Genomic DNA, 15,689 nt, shown 5'->3' on the forward strand with positions numbered 1-15,689 from the left:
TATGTTTATCTTTGTAGTGTTCGATTTGTCTTTTTCTCCTCGATTTTTGCCAAGAGTTGTGGGTTAATCTCTTTGGAAACCTTCACGAGAGCATACTCGTCCTCATAGGCGACTTTGAGGTTTAAATGGCTTGTTGCTTGCGCTAAAAACAACCGTGATTCCTACGAAAGTGAGTTAGTGTATATTCTTATGTCTTTCTTTTATTTTTAATCTTGGTTGTCTGCCTTTGTTTCTAATTTGGGTGGTGATCTTGCTTGAGGACAAGCAAGAGGTAAGTGTGGGGGAATTTGATAAGTGGCTTTTATGCCACTATACGGGATCCTTTTTTACTACCTCTTTAAGGTTAGGATTCAACCTTCTTTGAGGCTCAATGGAGGTGGCATCATCATTCTCAAGATGGATTCGATGCATGCACAACGAAGGGCTAATACCCTTGATATCATCAATGATATACCCTATCACACTTCTATATTTTCTCAAAACGTCAAGCAATTTTTCCAAATCATGCCCATCAAGGATAGCATTGACAATAACCGGGTATTCCCCTTCATTTCCAAGGTAAGCATATTTCAAAGAGGGGGGAAGGGGTTTGAGTTCTACCTTGGGAGGAGGCTTAGAACTCTCCTCCAATTTCTCCTCTTCTTGTGCTAGCTCTTCATGCTTAGGATCGTTCTCTTCCTCTCTTTTGGCTTCTTCAATAGTCATGACAAACTCCTTTGCCTCGTGAGATTAGTACTCTTCCTCGCATGTAAGAGCCTCAACCATTGGACCTTGAGGGCTCATCATAACCCTTCCCAAACGATCCAACTCCTCACCTACCACATCAACCCTATAACACTTCTCAACCATGGGGGTCTTGAGTAGCTTAGAGAATTCAAAAACAATCTTTTCATCGGCTACTTCACAAGTAATGGTATTGTTTTTGCAATTAATGACGGCCCCCAATGTCTTCAATGTTTCCCTTCCAAGAATCAAAGGAGTGTTCTCATCCTCCTCCATATCCATTACAACAAAATCACAAGGTACATAGATGTGTCCAACTTGAATGGGGACATCTTCAATTTCTCCACAAGGCAACTTAACCGATCGGTCGGCTAGTTGAACGGTCTTCCTTGTGGGTATCATCTCGATATTCAATTGTTGAGCAATGGACAACGGCATTAGGCTAACACTAGCCCCAAGGTCGGCTAGAGCTCCTTTGGGCCCCAAGTTGCCAATCTTAACCGGCAATGTGAAACTGCCGGGGTCTCTTTGCTTCTTTGGCATCTTATGTTGAACAAGCGCACTCACTTGATGTGGAAGTGTAATAAATTCATCCTTGAGCTTCCTTTTGTTCGATAGGATATCTTTGAGGAACTTCGCATAAGATGGCATTTGTGTCACCACTTCAAGGAAAGGTAGGTTGATGTGTAACCCTTTCATCACATCAAGAAACTTTGCAAATTTGTCATTCAACCTTCGCTCCGCAACCCTCCCGGGATAAGGTACCGGATTATCATACTTGCTAGTGTCAATGGGGTCCTTACCCTTGGACTTCTTATCTCCAACTTCTTTCTCAACATTTACCTCCTCATCTCCCTTCTTATCTTCCCCTTCTTTCTCTACCTCCTCACTCCCCTTTGGGCCTTCATAAGAAGCTCCCGATCTCAAGGTGATCGCCTTGTATGTGTCGGGTTGTTTGAGGTTGTGAGATGGGTTTGTGTTTGGTTGTCCGGGTAGTTTAGAAGAAGAGTTTAAGGAAGAATTTTCGGCCACTTGAGCTAATTGAGAATCAACCATCTTGTTGTGAGCCTTAAGCTCTTGGATTTGTTGATTCATGGCTTGGAGTTGTTGGAGAATTTGGGTTTGAGTAGAATCGGGTTGAGACACTTGCTCTTGACTCCTTTGAGTTGCTTGATTTTGATTTTGGTAATGGTGTTGGCTATTTTGTTGATGGTTCCTTGGGTAGTTTCCCTTTGGGTTTTGGTTTTGGTATTGGTTTTGGTATGTAGGAGGGTTTTGGTTTTGGTATTATGGGTTGGAATTGTATGGTTGTTGAGCTTGTTGGTTCCATTGTTGGGGTTGGTTTGCAAATCCGGGTGGTGGTTGTCTCCAAGCTACTCCTCCACCACTTCCCCTATATCCATCTTGCCTTGTGTTGTAAGCCGCGACATGCTCCGGGCTCAAACCTCCACAATAAGATGTATCGTGGTTTGTACCACCACAATTTTGAAAACAGAAAGAGTTAACTTGGGAGGAGCTTGCACCACTATTGATATTTGTATTCAACTTTGCAAGCCCTTTTGTCAACGTCTCAATTTGATGTTGTAATTGATCAACCTTCTCCAACTCATACTTTCCACCCTTTCTAGGTGCATTCCTCCTTCTACTTCCCCAAGAATAGTTCTTCACCACCTCTTCAATTGTTGCTTCAACTTGGTTTTGAGGGACTTTGATCAATTGTCCACCCGCCCCCGCGTCCAAGTTGGCTCTAGACATTGGCTCCAATTCATCGTAGAAGAATCTCATGAGTAAGCTTTGATTGTATTCATGGTGAGGACATGCTTGCACCAACTCTTTAAACCTCTTCCAAGCTTCACTAAGGCTTTCCTCCGCCTCTTGTTCAAAAGATGCAATCTTCCTCCTCATATCGGCGGTTTTCTCTTTGGAGATGAACCTTTTCAAGAATGCTTGGACAATTTCCCTCCATGTTGTGAGAGAATTAGGCTTGACTTGCTTGAGCCACTTCTTTGCTCTCCCCGCAAGAGACTGTCAGAATAGGTGCATCCGAATGTATTCTTGAGAAACTTGGTTGGTTTGTATCATGGCACAAAGCTCAATAAATCTATCAAGATGCTCAATGGGGTCTTCACTCTGAGAACCCGAAAATTGCTCCGCTTGTACCATTCTTGTATATTGAGGATGGATGGTGAAGTTAGTTTCCGTGGCGGGTAGCAATATCCCACCGGTGAGCTCATAATCCTCCGGATTACCGAACTCACGAAATAAAACGTCCGCTTGTTGCCCAGCCATTTCTTCGCCTTGAGAGTGTGAAGAGCAAGAATCACTCTCACTATCAAAAATAGCTCCAAAACCTCTTCCTTCTTCTTGATAAAGTCTACGGACTTGTCTCAAGGTACGGTCTATTTCGTGATCAATGTAGTGAGAAGGTGGTCCTTGAGATCTCCTTTGCATCCACCAAAGCTAAGCAAACGATTAGAAATGACTAGCACAATCAAATGGACAAAAACAAAGAAAATAAAACTCTAAAATAACACAAAAGCAAAACAAAATTGACCATTTCCCCGGCAACGGCGCCAAAATTTGATGAGGAACGAAATGTCGTCGTCAATACAGTTTCCTATCAAATTAATCCTAGATTACCTAAATGAGTATAGAGGAAAGCAAGGGTCGAGATCCACGGAGAAACGAGAGATTGCAACGCTAAGTGCTAACAATAGAGTTTTAAAAGGGGTGTATATGAATAAGAGTGGTGGAAAACAAGACAACAAATAAACTAAGGCTACCAAAATTACTCTAACAATTAACAAAGACTAACAAGTATTGGAAACTATGAGATTAAAAACGCTAGGGGGATCGGGGAACATCAAACTTGAAGATTAAGAGCTAAACACATAGATAATCAAGGATTCGCAACCAAGGGAGCAAGGATCCTACTTAACACAATTCATTCCCATGCAATTGATTAAGCAATGTATAAACCACGATCTATCCTAACATGATCACTCCCGCGCATCAATTAGGACATATAAATATATAGTCAATGGTGCACAACATCAACCATATGACAATAAGCACAAGTTCATACAACAAGGGTTTAAATCCCCAAAAATCAAGTATTTAATCAAATAGCAACTAAGTCATCCATTCCCCTTCCCCTAGCTAAAAGTCTAGCCTAGGAGAGAGAAACTACTCATATCAACAATACCCAAAATATTGGCCATAATCAAAATCATCAACATAACAATCAAAAATACTTGAAATATGTAAATAAACCAAAATTAAAGGGATTAAGATAGAAAGAGCTCACAAAGCTTCAACCTTGTATTGAAATAAGAAAATGGGTCTTTGAACCTTCAATGGTGAACCATCAAAAATCCAATAGAATGCTCCAATATTGATTACAAGGATGGTCAAAGCACTAATCTAGATTAAAGATTAAAGTTTGGGCGACAAAAGACTAAGAATCTGAATTTTCTCTCTCTAAAAACTTATACAAGCATCAATGGAGGCTATTCTCTCTCTAGAAATGTTCTAAGCATATTACCCTAAATGGAATAGTTGCCTTCATTCCCTTTTCAAATCAGCTTTTAAGTAGGGAAATAAAAACGGGCTGGGCTGACGGCGTGCGCGCCCGCTACAGCTCTTTGCGCGCCCGCGCAGGATGATGTGCGCGCCCTCTACTAAAGGTTGCGCGCCCGCGAAGTTCCGTGTGCGCGCCCTCTACTAACATATGCGCGCCCGCGAAGTATACTGCGCGCCCTCTACTGAGCGCGCTTGGCATCTACAGAAAGTTGCCTTCTATCTTCAAGAGTTCAAGCTAATCTGCGCGCCCTCTCCAGGAATCATCGCGCCCGCGCAGGATGAGTAGCGCGCCCTCTCCAGAAATCATCGCGCCCGCGCAGGATGAGTAGCGCGCCCTCTCCAGGGCGCGAGGCATCTACGAGGTTTACATCCTGATTTGGCCTTGAATGCGCGCCCTCTCCCTTGGGTTGCGCGCCCGCATAGAGCGGGAGAGAGGGCTCTCCTGGGCGCACAGCCTGATTAAAGCTCCTCACTTGATTTTCTATTGAAACCGGCTCTCGAAACTATCCCGAACTTTCTTCTACTTCACGTATCGATTGGTTTACCTGCAAAACACAGGAAAACACCCAAAAACAGCACAAAAAGGTAAAGTAGAGGGGAAGTACGAGGGAAATAGCATTGTTGTGCAATATATGGAGAAGCGCGGCAAAATAGGGCTAAACAAGCGATAAATGGAGGGAAATGATAGGAAAAAGGATCCCGAATAGTGGCATAAAAGTCACTTATCACATCGAAGTTGTCACACAAATGCCTTCATACTCCAAGTTTCTCAAGGATATTTTCACCAACAAGAGGAAGCTCAATGATGAGCTCATCACTCTTCCCCATCAAGTGAGTGCACTTGTTCAACATAAGACGCCCAAGAAGATTCAGGAAGTTTCACTTTGCCGGTAAAGATTGAGAACATGGAAGCTACAGGCGCCTTAGCCGATCTTGGAGCAAGTGTTAGTTTGATTCCTCTATCCATTGCTCAAAAGCTTACATTGAAATCATCCCTATAAGTTTCACATGTCCATATGGAACATCTGCATACTGAAGAAGTCCTTTCGGGTTATGCAATGCTCCTTCAACATTCCAACGATGCATGACTTCCATTTTTTCGGAGATGCTTGAAAATGAGATTGAAGTTTTTATGGACGATTTTAGTGTTAGTGACTCGTCTTTTGACACTTGTCTTTATAATCTTGAAAAAGTTTTGAAAAGGTGTCAAGAGACAAGTTTGGTATTAAATTGGGAGAAATGTCACTTTACGGTTGAGGAGGGTATTGTCCTAGGCCATAAAGTGTCAAAGAAGGGCATTGAGGTTGATTCGGCCAAAGTTTCAGTGATTGCAAAGTTTCCCCCTCCTACTTCCGTTACGGGAGTGAGAGCTTTTCTAGGTAATGCCGATTTTTATCGGAGGTTTACCAAAAAAAATTTATCAATCGTGAAACCTTTGACCGAATTACTCAAGAAAGACGTTGTGTTTAGCTTTGATGAGGCTTGTCTTGAGGCATTTCAAAAACTCAAGCTCTCATTTCCTCTCCCATTGTGTAAACTCCGGATTGGAGCTTGCCTTTTAAGCTAATGTGCGATGGGAGTGATTTTGCAGTAGGTGCGGTGCTTGGGAAAAAGAAAGAAGGAAGATCTCATGTCATCTACTATGCAAGTAGAACACTTGATGAAACTCAAAAGAATTACACAACGACGAAGAAGGAAATGGTTGCGGTTATGTTTGCCATGGACAAGTTTAGGTCCTATCTTATTTGCTCCAAAGTGATTAAGTACACGGATCACATAGTGGTTCGCTATCTTATGACCAAGAAGGAAGCAAAGCCACGCCTCATCCGTTGGGTTCTTTCGCTTCAAGATTTTGACATGGAGATGAGAGATAAAAAGGGAGCGGAGAACTATGTGGCGGATCATTTGTCTAGGCTTCTTTTTTAGAACAAGGAGGATGTACCAATCAATGAAGAAGTAGGATTTGAAACTCTCATGGCTATGGCTTTAACATCTAGCCCATGGTATGCGGATATAGCCAACTATCTTGCTTGCGGAGTCATTCCCCCGGAGTTTTCTTCTCAACAAAAGAAGAGGTTTTTCAAGGAAGTGAGGAGGTACTTTTGGAATGACCCCTACTTGTTTAAACAGTGTGGAGATGGCCTTTACCGGAAATGTGTTCCGGACCATAAAATCGAAGGAGTTCTTGAGCATTGCCACTCGTTGCCATGTGGAGGACATGGGGGAGTTGATAAGACAGTTGTAAAGATTTCTCAATCCCTCCTATGGCGGCCGACGATGCATAAGGATGCTCAAAAGTTTGTTTCAAGGTGCGACAAGTGCCAAAGAAGTAGTGGCATAACCAAAAGAGATGAAATGCCTAAACAAAACATTTTGGAAGTTGAGCCTTTTGATGTTTAAGGTGTCGACTTTATAGGGCCTTTTGGTCTCTTCATGTGGGAATTTATACATCTTGGTAGCGGTCGACTATGTGACTAAGTGGATTGAAGCCATACCCTCCCCTACCAATGATCATAAGGTTATGCTTAAACTTCTCAAGAAAATCATATTTCCGCGGTTTGGGGTTCCCAGAGTGCTAATTAGTGATGGAGGTTCCCATTTTGCCAAGAAGCAATTCAAGGCTCTTCTCAAGAGGTATGGAGTTCATCACAAAGTTGGTCTACCTTATCATCCTCAAACTCAAGGGCAAGTGGAGGTGTCAAATAGAGAGATCAAGAACCTTCTTGAAAGGATGGTGAACAAGTCTAGGAAGGATTAGTCCCTCAAGCTTGACGACACACTTTGGGCCTTGGCGTACAAGACTCCAATTAGTACAACCCCCTATCGGTTGGTCTATGGGAAGGCTTGTCATTTGCTGGCTGAGTTGGAGTATAAAGCTTGGTGAGAAATCAAGGAGCTTAACATGGATATGTCGTTGGCCGATGAGAAGAGATTGCTCAATGTCAATGTACTTGAGGAGCTTCGATATGTTGCCTACGAGAACTCAAGGCTATATAAGGAGAAATCCAAAAAATAGCACGACCAACGTATAAGGAACAAGATCTTCAAGGTTGGAGAAAAGGTGTTGTTATTCAACTCTAGGCTTCGTTTGCTTCCCGGAAAGCTCAAATCCAAATGGTCGGGGCCTTTCGTGATTTCAAGGACTATTCCTTATAGGTCTTTGAGTTGGAGGCTGATGACAACAAGTTCATGGTTAATGGTCATCGTTTGAAGCACTACTTTTGCAAGGATGAAGTTAGTTTGATTGAATGCATGAGGCTTGATCTGATGGATCTTGAGCCACCCTCTGGATGATAATTTCTCGTGGTCAAGCTAGTGACCTCGTTAAGAAGCGCTTCTCGGGAGGCAACCTGAGTTCTCAACTCTTTTGTTCTTTATTTCCTTTATTTGGTCGATTTTGATTGATCTCTTTTAGGGGTTTTTATCTTATGGTCTTTGGTTGTTATTTTGTAGGTACTTGAATTTTTTAGCATTGCTTTTGTGGATTAAGGTTTGAGGGTGTTTACACCTCAAGGGAGTCCTTTTGAAGAGCCAAGATGGAGTTATGAAAGAAGAAAGGGTCGAATCTTAGGTCCCAAGTGCTAAAAGGGAATGCACACCAAAGGAAAGACTTCTCTAGAGACCCACGGGTGCAGACAGGGTGACCCGCGGGCGCGGCTCTGCGGGCCTGCGAAATATCAGTGTTTTGTTCGTCAACTTAGCCCACCTTATTTCCCCTAATTTCGACTTCTTCTTCATTCTCTCTCTAACTTCATCCCCCCCTCAAACCCTAACCTCCCAACCTCACAAACTCATCAATTTTCATCAAAAAATCATCAAAACTCATCAAATTTCCTCAATTTCTCTCGAGTTTTCTCACCAAAATCTGGAAATTTACCATTCAAGGCTTGCTACGGGGTGCTCTTCTCGCGAATTCTCTCGGGTCTCCATTGTTAGATTTCTTGAAGGTAGCTCGGATTTCTTCTTCAAAAGGGCTAGTGGGAGTGGAATATGATTGTTCTATGTTGGTATATTTCACTCTTTCTTTAGTTTCAATTGAAATTTGAAGCAATTTCTTTGGTGAGAAACATTGTTATTCTTGTGATTTTGTTTGGGGATTTTTTATGTTTGAATGCCAATTCATGTTGAATTATCGTCATAAGCTTGGTTGTTTGCTGATTATTTGTTGATATTGTTGATTGTTGGAGAGTATTATTGATTGTTTGGTGTTGTTAAGTGAAGTTCAAATAGTGGTAATTGTGAAGGCTTGTTGAATTGGGTGGATTATTCTTGTGATTTAAGTTGTGTTTGATTGAGCTTGGTTGTTGTCAAAATGGTGTTTGGTTCAAAAAAGAGAAAGAGTGGGAAGGAACCCCAAAGTTTTACCTCCCAAAACCCCCAAAACAATGAACAACCACCACCACCTTTGCCACCTCTCAAATTCCACAACAAAAACCACAAAACCATCTATGACAACTTGCAAAATCGCAAGTTTAGACCCACCAAAAATTACCACCAACCTTCTACAACCAAACTTGGCATCGATGTTGATTGTTGGTTCCTATTCAACAATCTAAGGCTAGACTCTTTTGTGGCAAGTGCTTACCGAACATACAAAGAGCTTACTCTTGAGTTTCTAGCCTCTTTTGAATGCCACGCCGCATGAGAAAGGGACCTCACCATCTCTTTCCAACTCTTCAATAAAAATAAACCGTAAACCTTCGCCAATTTAACCAACTCCTCGACCTCAACCCTGACGCCGACATGTTCTTCCCTGAGCACGAATCCCTTCATGATTATAACCCCCTTGAGTGGTGGAAATGCATCGCAAGGATGGATGCCTTCAACGCCAAATATTCATTGGCCAGTCAAATCATGCACCCCACTATCAGTCTTCTTCACCGAATACTTGGGTACATGATTTTCAACTAGCAAGACTTGGGAAAGATCACCGTTGAAGAGATCCGAATTTTGTGGCTAGCTACAAAGTCGGAATTGGGGCGTAGAGTGAATTTTGGTTTTCTTTTCACCAAGTACATTGAAGGAACTATCTCGGGGACAAAGAAGGGGGAAATTCATTGTGGCGGGATGGTCACAAGGTTGGCTGAAAGGTTAGGTCATATGGACAAGTTGCGTTCTTGCACCCCCATTGGAAGAATTGATGGAAGTGACATTTGGTTAGACATTGACCAATTAAAGACGATGAAGTTTATTGGGGACACGGAGGATAGAGGAAGGACTTGGAGCTTGCTTTTCTCCCATGAGCATCATTGCCTCCTCCCCAAACCGGAGTTCACTTCGTTTACTAGGGAGGGAGTTAATCACCCGTGGTGGGTGAGAAAGGATTCGGGTTTCCTCCCGGTTGCGAGAATGCAGATTGGCGAAGGTCATGAGGATGATGATGATAATGAGGTGGATGAAAATGAGGTGGAGGAGTTCCCTTCGATTCAACAGCAACAGCAACAACAGCATTAACATGGAAGACGAAGACAACAACAACAACAACAAAAACAACAATTTGACTACCTTCAAGAGATGACGGCGATGCGGGCCCAAATGGAAAGCATGCAACTCGGCATGCAAGGTATGATCGCCTCCCAACAACACCATTTTTTTCAAACCAATGCCCTTTACGATGCTAGCGTACGTAGAAGGGATGTCACTCCCCCGGTTAACTATCAATATGTGCCTGCCCAACAAGGACCCATGCCATCTTGGGGGGGTGACAACGAACCTACGTACCCTTACTGGCAGGGTCCCTCGGACCCCAATGTGCCAAGGCATGACTTTCCCGATGAGTCAAGTCATGATGACTACCAGGTTTTGGGTGGGAGTGATTATCGGGGTGACCCTAACTACCCCTACGTTAATCCCTCTCACCCTTTGCCTCTAGCTCAACCCGAGCCATTTGACCAGTTATCCGCATCCCAACTAGACCTTTTCAAGGGTCATTATGGGTGGCCTCCCGATTACACCAGTGGTTGGGATCCCCATGGCCTCCCTTCGGGCTTTTCATATGATAGTTGGAATGCGGATGACGGTGGCGCCGATTCTAGTGGCCAATAGTTTCCCCCTCGGCCTGTTTGTTTTTCCCTCCCTTTTTGGTCTCTCCCTTTCATTTCATTTGAACGTGAAGCATCGGGGACGATGCTTTTATCTAGTGTGGGGGGGGTGTTTGAGTAAAAAGGGAGTGTTTTTGGGTGAGTGTAGGGGAAGGCACCAAGGACTCATGGGAATGATAAAGGGATTTGTGTTTTGGTCTTGTTGTTAGGTGTTGTTCATAAGGTTTTTGGTAGGATTGTTTTTGTTTGTTGTTTGTCAATGATGTCTTGATGATGATGATTCGAGAATGAGCTGAGTTTGGGTAGTTGGTTATGCCCAAAAATTTGAGTTGATAGATCTATCTTTCTTTTTCTTTCTAACATTTTTTTCTTTGTTTAGTGTTTGTTTTGCTTTTATCTCTCTTTTGTTTGCTTTGAAGAAAATTGGAAGCAACTTTTGGAGCCATGTAAATTGTAAGGTTGCTTTATTATTCTTTCAAAGGACATATGGGTGAGATCTTTCCTCTACTTTCTCTTTTCTTTCTTTTGGCGTGCTTAGTTTAGGACTAGTATAGGAAGAAGTTGAATGGTTCGAGGTTGTTTGCATTTGGTTTTAAGGAACCTGGGATCGTTGGTGTTGATACCGAATGATCATTGTATGTCGATTGGGATTTATTTGGATTTATATGCCTCATTTGCTAACCTTTTTTATTTCTTCCTCCTTCTCTTGTTTAGTTTTCATTTTTGTGTGACAAACACGATTATGGCAAGATGATATGAATGTGTTTTGGAACTTGCTTGTACATTTGGACTCTATTTCCTTGATGATGTGCCTTAGAATACTTGTTTCTTCTTAACTTTATGATGGGATACACGGTTTGAGATTGCCTTTGGTTAAATTAGACGAATCTTAGCTAAGGTAGCAAGGTTAAGAACTTTTGAGGACATTTGAACCCTTAGTTCATGGGAAGTGGTAAGATGAAGTTGCTCTCTATAGTGGATTTGAATCCCTTTACTTGGAATTTGCTTACATTTTCATCCCCTATGAGGTTTATATTGTTCAAGCCTTCATCACTTTTTTGTGCGGCATTTTAGGATCCTCGACTATGCGTGTCTTAATCCTTGTGTTGATTTCTAGCTCCCGAGATCGAGACCTAGCACCTTTAGAGGAGGAAAAGGGCACCTTTTCTCATTTTCATTTTATATTCCCTTTTGTTTAGTTACAAATTTGATTTTCTATTTTGCATCAACCTACTTGCTAACTAATTTGAGCCTAATGTTTCCCTTTCTTGTCTTAACCGCATTACAAGCCTAATGACCTATGTTTTACCAACCCTTTTAGTTAGTGAAGCATTGGGCATGTGAGGTTAATGTTTTGAGCGTATTGAATATGAGCAAGAAATGTTTTGAGAAGTGGTTTAAGCAAAGAGTTTAAAGTTGAACTTGAATATGAATATGCAAGAAAAGTTTGAAAAGAAAGATGCAATGTAAGAAGATCAAATGAAGTTTAAAAAAAAAAAATGATAGCTTTGAGGTTCCTTTCCTTTGTATAAGGGTGGTAATGTAATGAAATCGAAATGATGGTTGTTTGTTTGAGTTTTGGTCGTTTCTTGAGTTATGTTTATGAGAGCTGGCCATTCTCTTGCTTCACTTAGGATTTGCCACCACTATTTCAAATGATCTCTCTACCTTTAACTTTAGCCAAGTCATTACAACCCTAGTAAAGACCCTTAGACTTTAGAGGGGCGTGGTAAAAAACCGGTGGAGGGAGATGGTTTTCAACCCTATGGAGAGAGCATGCATAGTTGAGATGTCGGGATGGCCTTATACCTCCTCAAAATGAATCTTTTTCCGGTTCCTTCATGGAATCATGAGGAGCCAACTAGGTGGATGATTTGAAGCTAGTGGAGAGAACGCGGACCGTTTTGGAGGGGACTAGGGCAGAGAATGAATCACTAGTTCTCTATGCTTAGCTTAGGCTTGACTCTTGCAACCATTGGCATCTTGGGGCGTGTTTACATCATGTAATTGAGAAAGGCTAGTATTCTTTGGCGCTTGTCTATCCTTTTGAGTCCGAATAGAGCATATGTCCACCCTAAAACTTTATTTACATTTCTAAGCCTTGCCATGTTGTGTTTGTCTTTGTAGTGTTTTCTTTGTCTTTCTTTTCTTAGTTTTTCTTGAGGACAATCAAGAGGCAAGTCTGGGGGATTTTGACGAATGACGTTCACGCCACCATTTCACCCTTTTTCACTAGTGAATTCCCCTTGTTTGTCACTTGTTTGTACCTCTTCTTACCGATTTAACCTTTGTTTTAGTTACTTTCGTTCTTTCTTATGTTTTTCCTTTTCTTTTATCTTTTCTTTTGCTTTTTACCCTTTATTTGTTTGCTTTGATAGTTCCTAGCACTCGTGGGCGGAATTGGAGCTGCTAAGCGGAGTTGAAGTTGCTAGAGTGGCTTGTTCTAAGGAGAGGAGATGCAAAAGGGAGAGGGTGCGCTGCCACAGCAAGCCGCGGGCGCTGGTGCTATTGCCGCAGGCGCGGACAGGAGGTCCTGAGCTAAACACCCAGTTTCTGGAGATTGCTGGGAGATGGCTAGAAGAGGGCGTGGCCCTGGTGGCCACGGGCGCAGTAGCTAAAGGCCGCAGGCGCAGCATAGGTGGTCGCAGGCGCGGCAGTTAAGGTCGCAGGCGCGGCGAGCTGGGTTTTCCTAGCTTTGTACCCACAGTAGAGAGGGCGCGGCAGCCTTGCTGGAAAGGCCTCTCCCTCACCCATTTTCTTTGTTTTATCAAGAAACTATATATAGTCTTTAGCTTGAATTAACTATTATTCACTATACCATTGAAAAACATTGTAGAGAGAGAATATCAACACTTTAGAGAGAGAAAGTAGCTTAACCTTCAAGTTTCCATTTTTGTAATCAAGATCTTTTCAAGCTTCCTTCAAGTTTTCATCTTTTCAATGCAACTAGTCCATGTTTGCTTAATCCTTCAAGTTTAATAGTAGTAATCTCTTTATCCCTTATCTTTTGTTTGGTTTTATTGCTCTTAATAGTGTTTATTTCCATAAAGTTCCTCGCTTTTACTCATTTCATTGCTTTTTCTTTGGTTTTGAATCATGTTTGGTTTTGTTGGGATTGAATACATGTTTAGTTTAGTTGATATGGCTATCTTCATTTCTCTAGCTTAGATTTCTAGCTAGGGAAGGGGGTGAAAATCATGATTGATTGAGTTTATATTGGTGATTAATTGGGTTTTGCCTTGAGTTGATGATTTTGTGCTATTTATGCTTGGAGCTATTGTTGTGCACCTCTAGCCCCAATATTTGAGTTCTAGATTAGATGCATGAGAATGATCTAGTTTAGGTTAGATCGATTTCATTGATTTGGTTTGAGTGATTGCATGAGAATGAATCATTTTGAGTGGAGTTTGTACTCCTTGGCATGAATCCATGATGATTATCATAGTTGTCTTAATAGATCATGATTGGAACCTCCTTTTCTCTAGTGTTTTTGATCATATTTCCACTAAAATCTTATCTTTCATCTTTATTTTGGTGATTCTAGTTTAATTCCTTATTTTTCTTGGTAGATAGTTTAATCTTGGATATTCACAAAAACAAATCAAATTACCCCTTGTTACTTGCAATAGGTTCTTTATTTCACTTTGATTCTGCAATACCCCGTTTCCTTGTGGTTCGACCCTAGCTTGCCACTATCTAGTGTTAACTTGATAGAGTTAGGTTAGGAATATAAATTGTTGATTTGATCTAGGATAGTAGACCAGACCTATTGTCCGTCGATCAAATTTTCAAGCTCAACTTTTTTAGCCCTACTGTGATTCATGCTTTTTAGGCATGGCGGCGCTCCAAGGGAAGGAACCTAGAGATAGAAGAGTCCCCAACAAGTTTTAGGAACTTGTAAACCGTTCACAGGTGTGAAGGTTACACCCCATTCACAATGACGGATATCACTAACTCCATAGTGGTCCGGTACCATGACCGGATGTCCGGAGATGTTGGTATGAATCCAACCTAAAAGAGATCGAACCCGCCCTAATTATGAAATTCATGTGCGCTTTTCAATCATCATATATACATCAAATTAATCATAAACCTATTTAATCTACGTTGGTTGATTATTAATACACAATCAAATCTAATATTGGTGATCACTTGAATTAAAATCATATTAAGCTTAAATCAAATTATTAATTATCTTATTAGGCGTGATTTCAAGTACAAATTCCCTTTAAACCTTCAAGAAGGGGCGTGATCAAGAAATAGCAATAAATCATGAATAATCAAGCAGCGTATGATCAATTGATACAACAATCATCATCAAAACATCTTTAGTAGTAAGATCCTAGGCATGATACTAAACGGATTAATAACAAATCCTAGCATGTCACTAATAAAAATCATAATCAAAGCATTATCCTAAACATGCTACTAGAAATCACAAAGACATCCTAACGTGATACAAAGAATTAATATAACATTGTAAACATGATTTCTACTTCAAAATCAAAGAAGAGATAATTGAATTACTTACTTTGATGCTTCAACCTTCTTGCTATTAAAAAAATACATGAGTTAGTAACTTCAAGAAAGATTAAATCAATCAAGTAAATAAATCAAATATGAATTGAAATATATATTTGGGACCAAACCCTCAGAACTATTAACCTTTCATGTCAGGTCGAAGGCAACGTCGAGGATTGCTAGGAGTATTCGAATCTCGTGAAGGAAATATGGTATTTGATTGGGGAGAGTATCAAGGATGTGTTTAGGATGTGTTAAGGCTAGGCTAAGAACATGAGAAATCAAGAGAGAGAGAGAATATTAGAAAGGGTATTGATGATGATTGTTGGTGGTTGAAAACGAGGTGATGCGACCTCTATATATAGGGAAAAAAGAGAGTTGAAGCATCAGAAAAGAGTTAGAATTTGGAACAAAATAAAACAGGTTTCATCACATGGCGATAGGAGCATCACGGTGCGATGGTTCTTTCGTTCTGCAATAAATTTCGTACGGAGTCCGACTTCCAATAGAATTGGGTTAATCAAATATCTGTATGTATTCTATTTTGACAAGGACAAGGATTATCAAAAAACAGATGTTTTATTCGATATCAAAGTCTTTAATCCTTATATTTCGGGAACAGGATAAATTAGAACCTTCTAGAGGATTTTAGAAGCTCTCGTAATAAATCCTATTCATTTTAGAATTGAAAATAAGGTAATGGACTCTCCTCATGATCATTGGGTCGTAGGTAAGGTAAACCTAGGTCTGGTTTGGGTTTGGTTTATTATTTTGGCCATAACTTACTCATTTTAATTCGGATTTGGGTTAATAATACATCGT

At 41.1% G+C, this 15,689-nt stretch overlaps 1 protein-coding gene across 1 annotated transcript; it reads right to left on the bottom strand.

The window, feature by feature from the left end:
• Nucleotides 1–729: 729 nt before the first annotated feature.
• Nucleotides 730–1,818, bottom strand: LOC110682688. Its single transcript, XM_021859018.1, has one exon. It carries the CDS (start codon nucleotides 1,816–1,818, stop codon nucleotides 730–732), a length of 1,089 nt encoding a protein of 362 aa, XP_021714710.1.
• Between the last annotated feature and the right edge of the window lie 13,871 nt (nucleotides 1,819–15,689).

This window comes from Chenopodium quinoa, unplaced genomic scaffold (genome assembly GCF_001683475.1).
Source record: "Chenopodium quinoa cultivar QQ74 unplaced genomic scaffold, ASM168347v1, whole genome shotgun sequence".
NCBI classification, from domain to species: domain Eukaryota; kingdom Viridiplantae; phylum Streptophyta; class Magnoliopsida; order Caryophyllales; family Amaranthaceae; genus Chenopodium; species Chenopodium quinoa.